At 38.2% G+C, this 18627-nt stretch overlaps 1 protein-coding gene across 1 annotated transcript; it reads left to right on the top strand.

Moving 5' to 3' along the window:
* The first annotated feature begins 209 nt into the window (after positions 1–209).
* MSTN (myostatin) lies at positions 210–18409 on the top strand. Its single transcript, XM_073647853.1, has 3 exons — positions 210–745; positions 7413–7780; positions 13436–18409. The coding sequence occupies exons 1-3, from the start codon at positions 385–387 to the stop codon at positions 13814–13816; spliced, it is 1110 nt and encodes a 369-aa protein (XP_073503954.1). The 5' UTR covers positions 210–384; the 3' UTR covers positions 13817–18409.
* The last annotated feature ends 218 nt before the right edge of the window (positions 18410–18627 follow it).

The following is an 18627-nucleotide window of genomic DNA, read 5'->3' as shown; positions in this document are numbered from 1 at the left end:
GCATTCTAAAGTGTGAAGAAATAGTGCTGATACAATAGCAAACTTAAGAGACTTAAAGAGACTTTATTTAAATGTGAATTTACATTCATAAAAAATCAAAACTTTCCATGAAAAGCTGAGCAATTTGAAAATCCTTCCTTTGACAGCAATAATATATCTCTTGCCAATAAAATTCTTTGTCTGTGCAGCAGCCAATCACTGGCACTGATGACAAAATCATAGCCCAAGTTGGGAGTATAAAAGTACACCTAAGAAATGCATGATTTAACACTGCAGTTTTTTTTTTATTTTGCAGAATTCTTATTTTTCCGTAAAACATTTATTTTTATAATATAAAAACTAAATATATAGAAAAAATAAATATCTTTTAGTTTTAGAGAGAACATGATAAAGGTACGTGTTTGCAGTTGTATTTACTTAGGTGTTCTTGTAGCACTTACTTCAGTGGATCTGAACAGCAGCAATCAAGCAACAGAAGACACCCTTTGCAGTTCTTGTAACTGGAGGCAGAACACCAAATCCTCAAGGCTAGAAGCCATAAAAATGCAGATACTAAGCAAACTGCGACTGGAACAAGCACCCAACATCAGTAAGGATGCAATAAAACATCTTTTGCCTAAAGCGCCACCATTAGAAGAGCTAATTGATCAGTATGATGTCCAAAGCGATGACAGCAGTGAAGGATCTTTGGAGGATGATGATTATCATGCCACCACTGAAACCATTATCACTATGCCCACAGAGCGTAAGTAAAGAATAACAATGACTAGCAAGAAAACTTCCAGTTCTTTCATTCATTAAAGAATACTAATACTGTGCATTTTCTCACCAAGTACAACTAGGCTGCTTTCCTAACACTGCATCCTTTCACAGTGTTGAGAAAGCATTACATTTTTGAGGATTGTATTACAAATGTGGAACTTGCTGTAAGTGCCCATGTAAAAATCATTATAATCACATGGGAAAAGGTTTAGAAGTAAGGGGATGTAATATATAAGTTGCAGACTAGTTTTGGTTGAAGCAGCTGGCTATTTTAGAAAAAAATATATAGTGTGCACATATCTTCCTATTCTGTTTGTTGCAAACTATCATTCTGTTTTGTGCCTAGTTTATAAATTTACTTCAATGCTATTTAAAAAAGCTCAGAACTATTTTTGTTTGTAAAAAATTGTGTGTTTGTATGAATGGATTTTGTGTCGGATGGAAACAGTTTAGTTATATGATTGAAACTTGTGTAATAATATTTATTTCAGGCAGATTTGTGTGATTTAATACCTCTTTTCACAATACAATATATATAGTTTTTACCATTTAATGGACATTTAGATTGTATTTTTGTAATTTCAAGACATAGAATAGATGAAAGTTGTAAGTCATTTTTGCAACATAGTGCTCTTAAGGGAAAGGTTTTGGCCAACTGTAAACTTAAGAAAACCCATGACAGCTGAAATATGCTAAATGAGTTCTGTGGCTGGAATCAAAGGTGCATATTATAAGCAAAACTTATTAAAGATGCCTATGTCTTGCCATCAAATATTTACTATTTAAATATGCATGTGCTGACCACTAGGAAAATAGACAGTTATGTAAGAGAAACAAGTTTTATCTGAAGGAAGGTGGTCGTTGTAAAGTTCAGTTAGAGAATCCACAGTAGCTCGGACGTCCTATTCTCATGAAATCAACTCTCTGAAAATGTATTATATGAAAGAAAAGGGTGTCCTGGAGAACAGCATTTACATGCTCTCTTTTTTGGAGACAGAAAGTTACTTATAAGTAAACTAAAAACATTTTACAAAATTGCTAACCAGATAACTGTCCAGGCACAAGCAGTGAATGCAAAATATCAGATAACAATTTCACAAATTTCCTTTCTTGTCCTCAATCTGTAGACAAGATTTCTGTATAATTTATGCTTGTAATATAGAATCTAATATATATATATGTATATATCTAATGTAAATATAACTGATGTAGAAAAATAACTGTTACTACAGTACAACTGAATGCTGAAAACTTTTGCCAGTCAGTAGTTGTTCATGCTGATGAATTATTTTACAGACTACTGAAAAGTCGATGAACCAGCTGCCTGCTGTTCACAGCTTCGCTCTGGCGCATAGATCATGGATCATGTCCCAGCTGAGCATATTTCTAAGCCAGAAAAATAGCAATATCCAGCGTTCAGGAGTAAAAAACTTTATTTTTATTGGGACATCATGTGGTCATAAAATCTATTCAACTGTGAGGATAGACACAAGCTTTGAAGTGTTTCTGATGCACCTTGCATCCTTAAACTTGTCATATTGCTATAACTAAGGATATATTGTGCATTTAAAAATGTAAAATACATAAGAGCTGTACATAATCTCTTAGTTTGAAGGATTTTTTGACCATTTTACTTTTAGCTGTATAGAAAATGGCATTTAACCATGCTGTTCAATACAACTGTATTATTAAAAAAAATGTATAAATGCACAAAGATTCATAAGGAGCCATTAACATATCTGTTCTATATTTATATAGCACTTTTGTTCTGTTTCTAACCAACCTTACTTGGTGTACACCAACATCCTCCTCTCTATCATGCATTGATCTTTTACTCATCTTTTAGTTATCTTTAAGGAAAACATAACCCTAAGTTTTAGTATTAATAATAAGGCCTTTATATTTATTTAATCTCAAACACCCAGTATTTCACTTTTATACAGAGAAAAATTATTATAAACAGAGCAATAAAAATGTTTGTTTAATTTCTGTACCTTGCACAACTTTTCAGTTGTTCCATTTTCTTTATTTGTCCATTAACTGAAGCCAAGAAAAGTATTGAATGTAATTATCATGCTGCCTACACATTCAAATAAATGCATTTAAGACTTATTCCTTAAACGTTTAACTTGGAGATAACTTTACTTAAGTATAGTAAAACTTTAACTTACTTAACTTTACTTAGGTAAAGTAAAAAAAAAACATTTTCTCAATTAGCACCAGAATCCTTTTTTCCCAGAGGTAAAATTTCACTTTTCAATCTAATTTTGTCCCAAACATCATTTAGTAAACCCTACATAATGGCCTTGCAACAGATGGAAGACAGATTATGCTACCTAAAATAATTAACTTTCTCATTAATTCTCAAATTCACATATTTTCTGAGCAAAATGCTATCTGTAATTCACTTCACCATATATTTCACTGTCAAATAAATTAGAACTATTTAGAAAGGGCATTCTCTTTTCCATGAACAATGAAAAGTGAAATATTTGAATATAAGTGTGAATTTTGCCTTAAAGGGAATTTGTCATGTTATGTATGCAGTCCGATCTGTGGACAGCATTGTATAGAGGACAAGCTGAGCAGAATGATATGTAGGCTTGTTGGAAAAGATTCAGTATAACCTGTATTTTATTCATTAAAATCCTGCAAATCAGATACATTTTCAACATGACAGGTTCCATTTAAAGGGCTTATCTCAACATGTCAGGAACACACCCTTCTACTGCCTGAACACTTCCTGTGTAATGGAGGCACTGCTGCTCTATTGACAGTTCAGTAGCATCATGATTGAGCCGTTGGCCCATACTGTGCACCCTCCAATGCTTCACGCTTTACATCTTCAGCATTGGAGGAGTGTAGTGACACTGAAACTAGATTGTTCCAGTGATTCGACCTGCTTCAAAGCAGTGCTTACAAGCTCTATAGCAGAGAGCTTGCATGCGCTGTGCACCTTGCCCAGAAGATTGCTACCACTGATAGACTGCAGCACTAACTGGTGACATTGGCAGCAAGCAATACACAATAAAATTAAAAATGTCTCTATTCCTGAGAACATAGAAGATTTTTATTAACAAGTAAATTACAAAGTTTTTACAAGCACTTTTCGCTTTTTCCACACTTAAGAACTTGAGAATAACTAATTAATTGAAAAACTACAATGCACAACAGTGCTACTTATAAAAAAATAATAGTGTAAGCCTTGCAGGACTTCATCCATGGGTCTCTTTAGCTGACATAAAACGAAACCAAGGCTGCACTCCACTTGAAATATTTCTAAATTAATATATTGTTGCAAATATAAGGAGGACCATTAATATTCTTAATACTTATAAACAGTTACGCTCTGCTGAATCTGCTTGTAGATTGTAAGCTCTTAGGAGCAGGCTCATCATTAATTTTGTTTTAATTATTGTATTATCTTTAACTTTGTTACTTATGACTATTGTATATGAACCTCTGAATTGTAAAGTGCTGCAGAATATGTTGGCACTATATAGATAAAGATTATTATTATTATTATTATTAAAAGAAAATCACATACCTCATTATATTTTTACTTTCACTGTATGGCTATGTGCTCCGGATTTTTCCTGAGCGTTTCTGCGTCTCTCTGGCAGAAAAAACGTATGCGGAATTTACATGCGGATTGTACATGCGTTTTTCCTGCCAGGTAGAAGCGTTTGTCCCACGTTTTTCACATGAGATTTCGCATGTGGGTTATCAAGCGCTTTTCCAAGCGATTTTAGCATCACTTGGAAAAGTGCTTGACAACTTGGTCACACTATATAAATCCATGCAAACGGCATGGATTTTATATAGTGTGACCAAGTTAGTTAAAAGAAAGAATAAAAATGGTAAAAAAAAAGAAAAACATACTCACCTTCCGATGGCCCCCGGAGCCAGGACGCATCGCTAAGGAGACCGCGGGCCAGCAGAAGGGGAGTATAATGTTATTTTTTATTTTAGATTCTTTTTTTTACAGGTACTATGGTACCCGGGTCTGGAGGAGAGTCTCCTCTTCTCCAGACCCGGGTGCCATCCGCACATTGAATCGCTTTATATCCGCATGTGCACATGTAGTCATGCGGATATTAAGCGTTTCAATGCAAGTCAATGGCGGCAAAAATGCCGCGCTTACGCAAAATAATTGATAGTGCTGCGGATTTTTCCGTAATGATAATCCGCAGCGGAAATTTCCGCAGCATGCGCACAGCACATGCGGATTATCATTGGGGAACATGGCAGGCCTTCCTTCTACCATGCGTTTTTTAAGTGTTTCTGCGGCGGAATTGCCGCTGTGGAAACGCTTAAAAAACGCATAGTGGGCACACAGCCTTAAGGTCCCCATACAATTATAAATCATAGGTGGATCTCTCCCGACTCCCCCATACACATAGATATTTGCATCAGCCAAATATTCATGCGTTTTCAGTGATGAGAGCAGAGAAAACTGTTGACATACAGCTCTGCCATTGACTTATCTCCTGAGTAAAAAAAGGGTTTGGCATTAAAATTTAAACTGCTTTTTGCATATCTCTCCTGAAATCATCTGTCGGGGGAGAATCTGGAGGCCCCCATACATATTAGCTTGGCATCAGTTAATGCTGACATCTGTGGGTTTTGACAAATTTAATCTGATATGTATGGGGCTCTAATGGGAAAATAGTGGGGCTGTGAGCATTCAACCCTCTGGACACTATAAATCTGTAACCATTCCCACTGATCCTTGATTGACATCCTGCTCAGCAGCTTGTGTGCTAAGCAAGTGCCAGTGAAGGAGCAGGTAGTGATTACAACATGCTCAGTATGTACAGAGCCCTGAATATTCACAGCCCTTGGCCCCACTCATTTGGATGGAGACTGGAAACGAGCGTCTGCATGGAGAATATAGCTGCATTTTCTCCCTGCAGACACACTTTAAAACAGTATTTACCTAAAAATTAACAGTATAGCTGCAGATAAACACTGTTTCATGCCAAATTTTGATTAAATCTTGTGGGCTAAGTTGCACACATATCCTAGCTATTTAACCCAACTTCTGGGGGTTCTCTTTTACCCATATATCTGCAAATACCCACATCTATAATGTAGACTTTGGCATAAGAAAGGGTGTTTATTTGGAAGACATTGTACATAGGGTAAACTAACACTTAAGCAGAAATTATCATTGGCCTCCCTTTGTACATGAAGTGTAATCTTTACCTTAATTGTGTACTATATACAGGGTTAATCAGAATGATAGAACAAAATTATAGCCTTAGTATTTGTTACTAAGAGAACATAACATAAATTTATTAACATAAAAAGACACATTAATGATCTAAGTTTTATCTACACACTTTAATTGTTTAAAGTGATTTCCATTTGTGACAGCAGGTGGCTAGGCGGTGGCTCAGTTCTCTCCAGAGGCATATCCTTGGGCATAGACTCCACTGTTTCAGTAATATGTTGTCTCAGGTCATTCAGATTCAGACAAATACACTGAGTCCTTCATATAACCCACATAAAGAAGTCACAACATTTTATATTTGGTGATTCTAGAGGCTAGTGCCACACTGGTAAATTGACCTGAGCCAATGTATCACTTCACTGAAACAGTGGAGTCCATATCAGGCCTCTGGACAAAATTGGACTAGACATCAGATGGGTCGTCACTTGGCACAGATGCCCTGTTGTAAGACTTATGAAAAGTTTTATGAGCTGAAACTTTGCAACAGTGAAGTTCACTGAAGTAAAACTATTGTGGAACCAAATATAGCACAAGTTTGCACTTACAAAGATATGACTACTCAAGTGCACCACAAAGTATATATTTGTAAATATGAAGCCACACAAGGTCTCCTTGACAAAATTGACCCTTTGGGGAACATTGATTTCATACAATCATAAATTAGCATGGCCTTAAGAGATAAATACATTTTTTTTTACATTTTTTATGTATATTGAAGGGCTAATTTTAATTTTCATCTAGTTAGTATATGTTAAAGGGGTTTTCCACTACTTGGACAACCCCTTCTCAATTCCTATATTTCCCCCATGTAAAATAATAGCAGCTATACTCACCTCCAGTGTGAGCGTCATTTTAGCTATGTCAGTGCCTGGTTTCCCAGGGCTCTTGTGACATTGATATATCACATGAGCCTTACAGACTAATCAGTGGGCACTTCACTTTCACTTCCTTTGGACAAATCTGACACATGGAAGAAGAGCAGTTGTTTCTGACATTCTCCTGATGTCAACTACATTAGAAGGAAGTAAGAGTGAAGTGTTTGCTGATTGGCTGCAGGGCTCACATGGTATTACAATGTCACACAAGCCCCAGGAGACCAGTCACCGACATAGCTGAAACGGCACCTGCATTGGAGGTAAGTATAGCTGCAATTATTTTACATAGGGGAAATATAGTGACTGAGAACGGGTTGTCCAAGTAGTGGAAAACTCTTTTCATAGATACTAACTCGATGAAAATTAAAATTGACCTTTCAGTATACATAGAAAAAAATGTAAAAAAAAAACTGTTAGAAAACATATATAAATCTGTAATATATAAATTGGGAAGCTAATATATTACTAACAATTACTATATGCAGATATTGTAGCATCAATGTATTTTGATAAATATTTGTTCTTCTTTTGTTTTTCAGATGATTTTTTGACACATGAAAAGCAAAAATGCTGTTATTTCAAGTTCAGCTCTATAATGCAATACAATAAAATAGCAAAGGCTCAACTATGGATATATTTGAAACCTGTTCAAAAACGCACAACAATTTTCATACAGACCTTTAGATTACCCAGATATTTGAATGATAATTTACGGTCTACTGGAATAAGGCCACTAAAGCTTGAAATGAACCCTGGGCCTGGGATTTGGAAAAACATTGATGTGAAAAATGCTCTTCAAAACTGGCTTAAACAAGTTGAATCCAATATTGGTATTGAAATTAAAGCTACTGATGAAAACGGAAGAGATATTCCAGTTGGTCATCGTGGTTCAAGTGAAGAAGGTCTGGTAGGTTATAGAAAATGGAAAATCTATGTCACTTATGGTACAAAAAAAAAACTATATTATAATTCTATGGGGGTAGATAAAGAACAAGAGAGCACATCCAGTGCATAGGGTCTTGTTCAGGTGATCTGACTCATAATGGAAATCTAAATTATTGAGTATATCTGAATGTCGAGCTACCTCACCCTAAAAATAACTGGTTGAGTAATTTTTGAAGTAGTGATGACAGAAACCCCAATCCAGTTATATACTTCCTGTACTTCCTGTGCTGCATTAAACTTCCACACTGCCATGAAAATCAATGCCTTCACCGGAGTCCAGGAAGGACCAAATTAGCTGTTGCTCAGATTCCTAACCACAAAGAGAGACACAGATAACAGAGCATCAGATGTGGAACAGCTTTGGAATGTAAGAACAATGCATAAAGTGCATGGGTTTTCCAATGTTTAATCTCTGTTTGGTCCTGTATTTTTCCAAAATATGTCTCATTGTTGCCACATTAAATTATGTCAGAGATATATTTCACAATATATTATACAAAAATATCGATGCACTTTAAAGCATTTTTCAGTATGTGTGCTTTATAATGTACAGTGGGTATGGAAAGTATTCAGACCCCTTTAAATTTTTCACTCTTTGTTTCATTGCAGCCATTTGGTAAATTATAAAAAGTTTTTCTTTTCTAATTAAAGTACACTCTGCACCCCATCTTGACTGAAAAAAAAACAGAAATGTAGAAAGTTTTGCAAACATATTAAAAAAGAAAAACTGAAATATCACATGGTCATAAGTATTCAGACCCTTTGCTCAGTATTGAGTAGAAGCACCCTTTTGAGCAAGTACAGCCACGAGTCTTCTTGGGAATGATGCAACAAATTTTTCACACCAGGATTTGGGGATCCTTTGCCATTCTTCCTTGCAGATCCTCTCCAGGTCCATCAGGTTGGATGGTGAACATTGGTGGACAGCCATTTTCAGGTCTCTCCAGAGATGCTCAATTGGGTTTAAGTCAGGGATCTGGCTGGGCCAGTCAAGAATGGTCACAGAGTTGTTCTGAAGCCACTCCTTTGTTATTTTAGCTGTGTGCTTAGGGTCATTGTCTTGTTGGAAGGTAAACCTTCGGCCAAGTCTGAGGTCCAGAGCACTCTGGAAGAGGTTTTCATCCAGAATGTCTCTGTACTTGGCCGCATTCATGTTTCCTTCAATTGCAACCAGTCATCCTATCCCTTCAGCTGAAAATTACCCCATAGCATGATGCTACCACCACCATGTTTCACTGTTGGGATTGTATTGGGCAGGTGATGAGCAGTGCCTGGTTTTCTCCACACATACCGCTTAGAATTATCACCAAAAAGTTCTATCTTCGTCTCATCAGACCAGAGAACCTTATTTCTCATAGTCTGGGAGTCCTTCATGTGTTTTTGAGCAAACTCTATGCGGGCTTTCATATGTCTTGCACTGAGGAGAGACTTCCGTCGGGCCACTCTGCCATAAAGGCCCGACTGGTGGAGGGCTGCAGTGATAGTTGGCTTTGTGGAACTTTCTCCCATCTCCCTACTGCATCTTTGGAGCTCAGCCACAGTGATCTTGGGGTTCTTCTTTACCTCTCTCACCAAGGCTCTTCTCCCACGAATTCTCAGTTTGGCTGGACGGCCAGGTCTAGGAAGACTTCTGGTGGTCCCAAACTTCTTCCATTTAAGGATTATGAAGGCCACTGTGCTCTTAGGAACCTTGAGTAATACAGAAATTCTTTTGTAACCTTGGCCAGATCTGTGCCTTGCCACAATTCTGTCTCTGAGCTCCGTGGACAGTTCCTTTAAGTTCATGATTTTCATTTGGTCTGACATGCACTGTGAGCTGTGAGGTCTAATAAAGACAGCTATGTGCCTTTCCAAATCAAGTCCTATCAGTTTAATTAAACATAGCTGGACTCTAATGAAGGAGTAGAACCATCTCAAGGAGGATCACAAGGAAATGGACAGCATGTGACTTAAATATGAGAGTCTGAATACTTAAGACCATGTGATATTTCAGTTTTTCTTTTTTAATACATTTGCAAAAATGTCTACATTTCTGTTTTTTTTCAGTCAAGATGGGGTGCAGAGTGTACTTTAATGACAAAAAAAAACTTTTTAGAATTTACCAAATGGCTGCAATGAAACAAAGAGTGAAAAATTTAAAAGGGTCAGAATTCTTTTTGTACCCACTGTATGTACATTGGGGGAAATAAGTATTTGATCCCTTGCTGTTTTTGTAAGTTTGCCCATTGACAAAGACATAAACAGTCTATATTTTAATAGTAGGTTAATTTTAACATTGAGAGATAGAATATCCCCCCAAAAAATCAATAAAATCACATTGTATAAATTACCGTATTTTTCGGACTATAAGACGCATTTTTTTTCCTCCAAAATTTTGGAGGAAATTGTGGGGTGCGTCTTATAGTCGAATACCATATACATGGCTGTGTGCGGTGGTGGGTGTGGGGGAGCGGCAGCGGGGGATCAGCGTGGCACAGGAGGCAGCAGCCACCTGCTGCAGCCTACCCTGTGCCCGCTACTAAAGAAAATGAATATTCCCTGCTCCCCATGCCCATGGGCGTGGAGAGCAATGAATATTCATCTTTCTTAATAGCCGGCACACTGCACCACAGTGCATCTCCTGCTGCCGCTCTGCGGTCTGTGTGCCCGCCATTAAAGCTCATGAATATTCCCTACAACACAATCCTATTGGTTGTAGTGAATATCCATGGTCTTTAATAGCAGGCACACTGAACGCCGGCCGCAGCAGGAGCCGCGCTGCGGTACAGTGTGAACAGACTGAATGGTCACTGCTCCCCACGCACAGAGTCCCGGCATGTGGAGCAGTGACTATTCCAGCACAGCGTCTCACACTGTGTGAGGGCGCATGGCAGGGACGCAATGCGCGCCTTGCCATGCGCGGCTCACACAGTGAGAGTGTCGGCAGCAGAGTGGGACTGCGCTTGGGGAGAGAGGAGGTGAGTATGATTGTTTATTTTTTTTGTAAGCAGCATGATGGGGGCTCAGAGGGTGCCATGCATACCAGGATGGGGGCTCAAGGGGTGCCATGCATAGCAGGATGGGGGCTCAGAGGGAGCCATGCATACCAGGATGGGGGCTCAAGGGGTGCCATGCATACCAGGATGGGGAATCAAGGGGTGCCATGCATACCAGGATGGGGGCTCAGAGGGTGCCATGCATACCAGGATGGGGGTTCAAGGGGTGCCATGCATACCAGGATGGGGGCTCAGAGGGTGCCATGCATACCAGGATGGGGGCTCAAGGGGTGCCATGCATACCAGGATGGGGGCTCTAGGGGTGCCATGCATACCAGGATGGGGGCTCTAGGGGTGCCATGCATACCAGGATGGGGGCTCTAGGGGTGCCATGCATACCAGGATGGGGGCTCAGAGGGTTCCATGCATACCAGGATGGGGATGAGGGCCAGGTATACCAGGATGGGATGGGGGCCACTTATACCAGGAAGGAGGGGCCATACATACCAGGATGGAGGATATTAATAGAATTGGGGGACATTACTCCAATACCAGTGTCAGCAGCAGATCCCTTCCCCCATAACAGGGCATCATGACCACATTTTTTGCTTACATTTTTTTGTCCTATTTTCCTCCTTTAAAATCTAGGTGCGTCTTATGGTCCAGTGTGTCCTATAGTCCGAAAAATACGGTAGATAATTCTTTTGCATTTTGCAGTGAGAAATAAGTATTTGATCTCCTACAAACCATTATGAGTTCTGGCTCCTACAGACCAGTTAGAAGCTCCTAATCAACTTGTTACCTGCATTAAAGGCCACTGTCACCTGTATATAAGACTCCTGTCCACAGACTCAATTAATCAGTCAGACTCTAACCTCTACAACATGGGCAAGACCAAAGAGCTTTCTAAGGATGTCAAGAACAAGATCATAGACCTGCACAAAGCTGGAATTGGCTACAAAACCATAAGTAAGACGCTGGGTGAGAAGGAGACAACTGTTGGTGCAATAGTAAGAAAATGGAAGAAATACAAAATGACTGTCAATCGACATTGATCTGGGACACCATGCAAAATTTCACCTCGTGGGGTATCCTTGATCATGAGGAAAGTGAGAGATCAGCCTAAAACTACACGAGGGGGAACTTGTTAATGATCTCCAGGCAGCTGGGACCACAGTCACCAAGAAAACCATTGGTAACACATTACGCTTTAAAGGTTTAAAATCCTGCAGAGCCCACAAGGTCCCCCTGCTCAAGAAGGCACATGTGCAGGCCCGTCTGAAGTTTGCCAAAGAACCTCTGGATGATTTTGTGAGTTATTGGGAGAAGGTGTTTTGGTTGGATGAGACAAAAATTGAGCTCTTTGGCATTAACTCAACTCGCCGTGTTTGGAGGAAGAAGAACATCGTCCCAACCGTGAAGCATGGTGAAGGAAACATTATACTTTGGGGGTGCTTTTCTGCAAAGGACGACTGCACCGTACTGAAAGGAAGATGGATAGGGTCATGTACTGCGAGATTTTGGCCAACAACCTCCTTCCCTTAGTAAGAGCACTGAAGATGGGTCGTGGCTGGGTCTTCCAGCAAGACAATGACCCAAAACATACAGTCAAGGCTACAAAGGATTGGCTCAAAAAGAAGCACAGTAAGGTCATGGAGTGGCCTAGCCAGTCTCTAGACCTTAATCCCATAGAAAACTTATGGAGGGAGTTGAAGCTCTGAGTTGCCAAGCGACAGACTCAAAATCTGAATGATTTAGAGATGATCTGCAAAGAGGAGTGGACCAAAATTCCTATTGACATGTGCCAAACCTCATCATCAACTATAAAAAACGTCTGACTGCTGTGCTTGTCAACAAGGGTTTTGCCACCAAGTATTAAGTGTTGTTTGCCAGAGGGATCAAATACTTATTTCTCACTGCAAAAAAAATATCTCATTTATACAATGTGATTTTCTTGATTTTTTGGGGGGATATTCTATCTCTCAATGTTAAAATTAACCTACCCTTAAAATTATAGACTGTTCATGTCTTTGTCAGTGGGGAAACTTACAAAAACAGCAAGGGATCAAATGCTTATTTCCCCCACTGTATGTACTATATGACATAAACAAACATTAAAGGGAAACTGGCACCAGGATTTTGCTACCTCATCTGAGAGCAGCATGCTTTAAGCAAAGAGACCCTGCATCCAATGATGTATCACTTAGTTTACTGGGTGCAAGCAGTTGTGAAACAATCAGAGTTTTTAGATGCAGAATGCAGCAGAGTTGAGATAGCTAACCCTGCCCACACCAGGGTGTCTATGCACATAGCCTATAGGTAGTGAGCTGCTTATCACAGGAGGGTGCGTGGTCGGTCTAGCAACCGCGTGCCATGTAGTCTGGACAATGATAATCACCAGGTGATAAAACCTTCATAGTAAGTAAGGAACAAGGAAGTAAGGAACAACACCCAAATTCTATGTTTTAACCTCTACTTCATGCTGCCCTCAGGTTACTTTGCAAAAAACCTGCTGACAAATTCCCTTTAATTATTTTTCAAGTAATAAACAATTTTCTTAAAATCTATGTCTACATTATAGACATTTTTTGTGTGTATGCTAAACTCTAATTAGCATTTTAATCTTTGTTGTTCCTCATCAGAATCCATTCATAGAAGTCAAGGTTATGGATACTCCCAAAAGAACTCGTAGAGATTTTGGCCTAGACTGTGATGAGCACTCTACAGAGTCTCGGTGCTGTCGATATCCACTGACGGTAGATTTTGAAGCTTTTGGATGGGACTGGATTATTGCACCAAAAAGATATAAAGCTAATTACTGCTCTGGGGAATGTGGAGTTGTATTTTTGCAAAAATATCCTCATACACATCTGGTTCAGCAGGTAAACCCTAGGGGATCTGCAGGCCCCTGCTGTACGCCAACAAAAATGTCTCCAATTAACATGTTGTATTTCAATGAAAATGAACAAATTATCTATGGGAAAATTCCAGCAATGGTGGTAGATCGATGTGGTTGTTCATGAGCATTTTACTGATACAATAAGTCATTGCACCTATTTTTTTTGTTTCAAAAGTTAAAGAACTGTGAAAAATGAATATATTAAGTCAGAAACAGTAAAGATGATATAGACTTTAATTGGCTATTCTCATCTGGGATATTTATGGCATTTCCAGAGTGTAGATATGAAACATGGTCACATTGGACCTGCAACTATAATGATGACAAGAGTGCTAAAAACTGTAAAATCAGCATGGTTACCAATTTTTCTAACTCCCATACTGTAGAAGTAAATTGAGAGACATTCCTGGGTATCCTATAAATATTCTAGATAAGACAACTCCTTTAAATTGAAAGGCAATGGTATTGTAGAAAGTCCATCAGGCATAGTTTTTTAGAATCCTGCCAAAATCAGCCCTTTTAAAATCAATATATATATATTTACACAGACATGGGCAAAATAGCTGCTAAAATAATAAAAATCCACAATGGTCACTGAAATAACCTAAAACTGACAAAAGTCATTTTCAATTTAAATTTACAGAATTTCAACTAATGAGAATCAGACATTGCTTTTGAATTGTGGTCCGACAGAAAAATAAAAATAAAACAAACTAATGAAAATGGCCTGGATGAAAGTGATGGTACCATTAATAGCTCACTGCAAACAAACAATTTTTGTAACTGTCAATGAGATTTCTGCTCCTGTACACAAGCATTGTGGTCCATCTCTTATGAGCAAACTGCTCCAGCTTTCTCAGGTGTGAAGGTTGCCTTCTTCAGACTGCATGTTTCAGCTCCTTCCACAAATGTGCAATAGAATTCAGATCAGAGCTCATAGAAGGCCACTTCACAATAGTCCAATGCTTTGCTCTTAGCCATTCTTTGATGGTTTTAGTTGTGCTTTGGGTCATTATCCTGTTCGAGGACTCATGAGTCATGACCTATAAATCAGGCCAAGCTTTCTGACACTGGGCAGCACATTTCACTCCAGAATACCTTGTTAGTCTTGAGATTTCATTGTACCTTAAGAAATTCAAGACCACCTGTGCCAGATGAAGCCATGCAGGTCCAAAACATAACTGAGCTTTCTCCATATTTCACAGTAGGCACGTTCTTTTCTTTGTATGCTTCGTTTTTGCATCTGTGACAACAATGTAACTTGCCAAAAAGCCCCTGTTTTGTCTCATCTCTCCAAAGGACATTCTCCCAGAAGCTTTGTGAGTTGTCAATATATATTTTGACAAATTCCAGACTCGCTTTTTTAGGATTTGCTTCAACAGTAGTTTCCTCATCGGTCATTTTTCATGAAGTTCACTTTGGCCAAGATCACAATTAAGGGTGCAATCTGACACTGATCTACCTTGACCTTGGTCTCTTTGGAAATTGTGATAAGTTCTTTGGTTACCATTTGTATTAACCGTCTTTTCAATTTGTCATCAATTTTCATCTTGCGGCTAGAGAGGTTGGCTACAGTGCCATAGACTTTAAAATACTGAACAGTATATGAAACTGTAGTAACACAAACATCAAGCTGTTTAGAGATGGTCTTATAGCCTTTAACTTTAACTTGTTTCTTTCCAATCTCCTGAGACACCTCTTCTTAGCTTTCTTTGGTCCACTTTCATTGTGGTACACACCATGATACTAAACAGCTCAGAGACTACTTTTCACCCTTCAAATAACAAGAGGGACTGATTACAAGTTTGTAGAAACCCATCATGCTAATTACATGATACACCTTAGTTATCATGTCCCTATGGTGAAATTATTTTCAATCTTTTCAAGGGGTACCATAATTTATGTCCAGGCCATTTTTATTATAGTTTTTTTTGTTGAACCACAATTCAAAATCAATGTCTGATTTTCATTAGTTCAGTAAATTTAAAGTGAAAATTACTTTAGGCAGTTTCAAGTTTTTTCAGTGACCATTGTGGGTTTTTATTACTTTAACAGAAAGGTGCCAACAATTTTATCCATGTTTGTATATATCATGGTATACATTGCCAGCACAGTAATACCTACATCATACAGTGCCCAAGTAAAATACCAAAATAGTGGAAATAAAATTCTGCCAGCCATATTATTATATTTCCAATAATACCGTCTCACCTAATTAGCAGTTATGATGCCCACATAATTCTACTGATCATAGTGTCCATATACTATTACCAGACATAGTGCCCATATGACAATTTCAGACATATTATTCACATCATTATTCCAGCCTTAGTGACCATACAGGTTATCCCCATTGCTCTCCACATGCAGAGAAATACAGAAGATCACATGCAGAATATCAGCTGCTGCTCCATTCTTATTTCATGTGACAGATTTGAGCTCTGATATCAGAGATCACCACAAAAAGCAGCAGTCTTTCATTATTCATTTCCACCTGTGCAGGAATGTTCAGTTCTAAGACGAAACAATAGAGAGTCATTAATGTTTGAAGGACATTATTGCGACAAATTGTAAAAGCTTTAGAGCTAGTAGGAATGGTGCACTGTCCAGATACATCATTAGTCAGAATAATCTAAGGCTCAGTTCACACTAATGATTTATGGAGAGCTCACAGTCTAGCAGAGGGGGAAAAAAAGCTACATATAAGTTGTTTGGGACAAAGAAAAGAAAAGGGAAGAATAATTACCCTCAAATTCAAAGATTACTGTTCAGATTGTGAAAAAGTTTTTAAGAATGTTAAATGGCAATGCATACATTTGGAGCATTAGATTAAGGTGCAAAAGATAAAAAGTTAGTTCTAGTTTTAGGAAGCTGATGTTGTGTGGATCATCTACTCTTTGAATGCCCTGACAATGGTAGGTTTTGAGCTTTCTATTGGAGCATAAGTTTAAGTTAAAAAAGCATATAGCTACCCATCATTGGGACATTAATTTTAGCCTAAGTTAATCAATAGAAAAAAATTACTTCTTAAATTGATATTATTTCAATTGTGATTATTTAAACAGATAATTAACAAACTGCAGAAACTGAAAAATCTTACAGATCTACCTCTGACTGAGGAAGATGCCGTGCCCTTTGGAAACACAATGCATATCCCATTTTGGACTGAGATGAGTTGACATTGAGTCAGTCAAAATAAATAGAAGATGTTTCATATTTTCATAACTCATAACTATTAGATTGGCTGTAAAAGTTAATCTAATAGTCTGAATGTAGGCAACCACCAATTTACAGAGTTGGTATATTCTGAGCTCTGCATGACTGAAAGGTCCAGGCATTTCAGTGCTCTGGAGGAAACATCTAATGTGCTGTGTGTATATGAGCTATTTGAGCAGGTTCAGCTCCACTAACCCCTTCACACCTGTAAAGTTTAGTGTGAAGGGAAAGGGTAAGGGCACTGTAGTTTGCCATATTATGGGCTACTGTAACTGGTGTTGTGTTGGTGCACTGCTGCTGGTATTGCCGTACTGTACAAATGATGCTTCAAACTATAAGTGCATCTTATGGCCCAGTGTGTCCTATACCCTGAAAAATATCATAGATTTTGTGACATATGCTATGACCTATTGGTTTCAAACCTAATGGATACTGTATTAGCAAAATCTTAGATTTTGCAAAAGATTAGGCAATGCACAATTGAAAAAAATACACAAAAATGTCTTCTTTCAGAAGGAAAAAACATGTTTCTAATGTCTTCTACAGATGACGTCCATGAAAATTAATGTCTTAAAAGCTTTTCCACAATATACTTTACAAAATGAAAAGCTTTAAAGGAAAACAACAACCAAAACTAGGGTTTAACTTGGGTTTCATTAAAGAATTCCATATATCAATCTCTTACCTGTTATTTTTTGCTGCTTTCCTCATTAAATATTACACTGGGACCATTGCAAAGCAACTGGCTGAATCAGACTTTGACTACACATTTGAGTCTATGGAGACCAGAGCGGAGCTACCATTGGTGTAACCTGTGCAGCTGCATAGGATACCAAGAAGTAGGGGGTCACTTCCAACATTCAAAGGAGCAAGCCGCTTCTGTCACAGACACATAATGGTGTACATTATGATAAGCTATTCCACTGCATAGGGGCCTTCTTCTGTCTGTGTCAATGCATAGAGATCTGTCAGATACAGGCACCAGAACTTTCTATATGATGACATTGCATGGCCTATTACATACTGTTTCTTCGACAATGGAAAAAAAACTCATGACGATGTTCAGACAGGTACCTTTCACGCACTTAAAATAAAGAAGGTGATGATGATCATCAGCCTGATGATATAATTTTGGTCTCTTAGCCTATTTAGGAGTATAGAAGGGGGAAAAAAATGAGACTGTCCTCCCAGCAGGCAGAGGTTGTACTGCTCCATCTGTCCATGCAATGCTGTGATAATGGATCATAGGAATGATTGCAGAGCACACCGAAAGAGAAAGCAGAGTGAAATATCAATTCAAGAAGTGTCTGATCTGAAGCGGAGTACACTATAGAGAAAATAAACTCAAAATTTGATAGACGATTAGGTAGAAGATATTACTATAGAAAATAGTATTTGCAATGGAGGTTTCAGCAATCCGTAGAGAGTGGAAATAATGAAATATTTATATAAGACAAAAGCACAACATTACTGGTTTCACACTTTAAAATACATTTCAATGTTTGCTTACCTTGTAAATAAAAGAATTAATGCTAAAATTATATTTTTGTATTGTAATCTTTGTCCAGTTTTCCAATCAGCTGCACTGTAGCACATTTAGAGGCAGATTTACTAACTAAAATACACCAATATTATGTCTCAAATTGAGCCACTATTCTAATGAATTTGCCATCTGCCACATTAGGATTATGTCTCCTTGTTATCTATTTAGACAGGTAT

The sequence above is a fragment of the Phyllobates terribilis genome, unplaced genomic scaffold (genome assembly GCF_046119375.1).
Source record: "Phyllobates terribilis strain yellow unplaced genomic scaffold, ASM4611937v1 Scaffold_9__5_contigs__length_417890890, whole genome shotgun sequence".
In the NCBI taxonomy this organism is placed as follows: domain Eukaryota; kingdom Metazoa; phylum Chordata; class Amphibia; order Anura; family Dendrobatidae; genus Phyllobates; species Phyllobates terribilis.
Note: the sequence above shows the minus strand (reverse complement) of the source record. Positions and strands in the feature narration are given on the sequence as shown.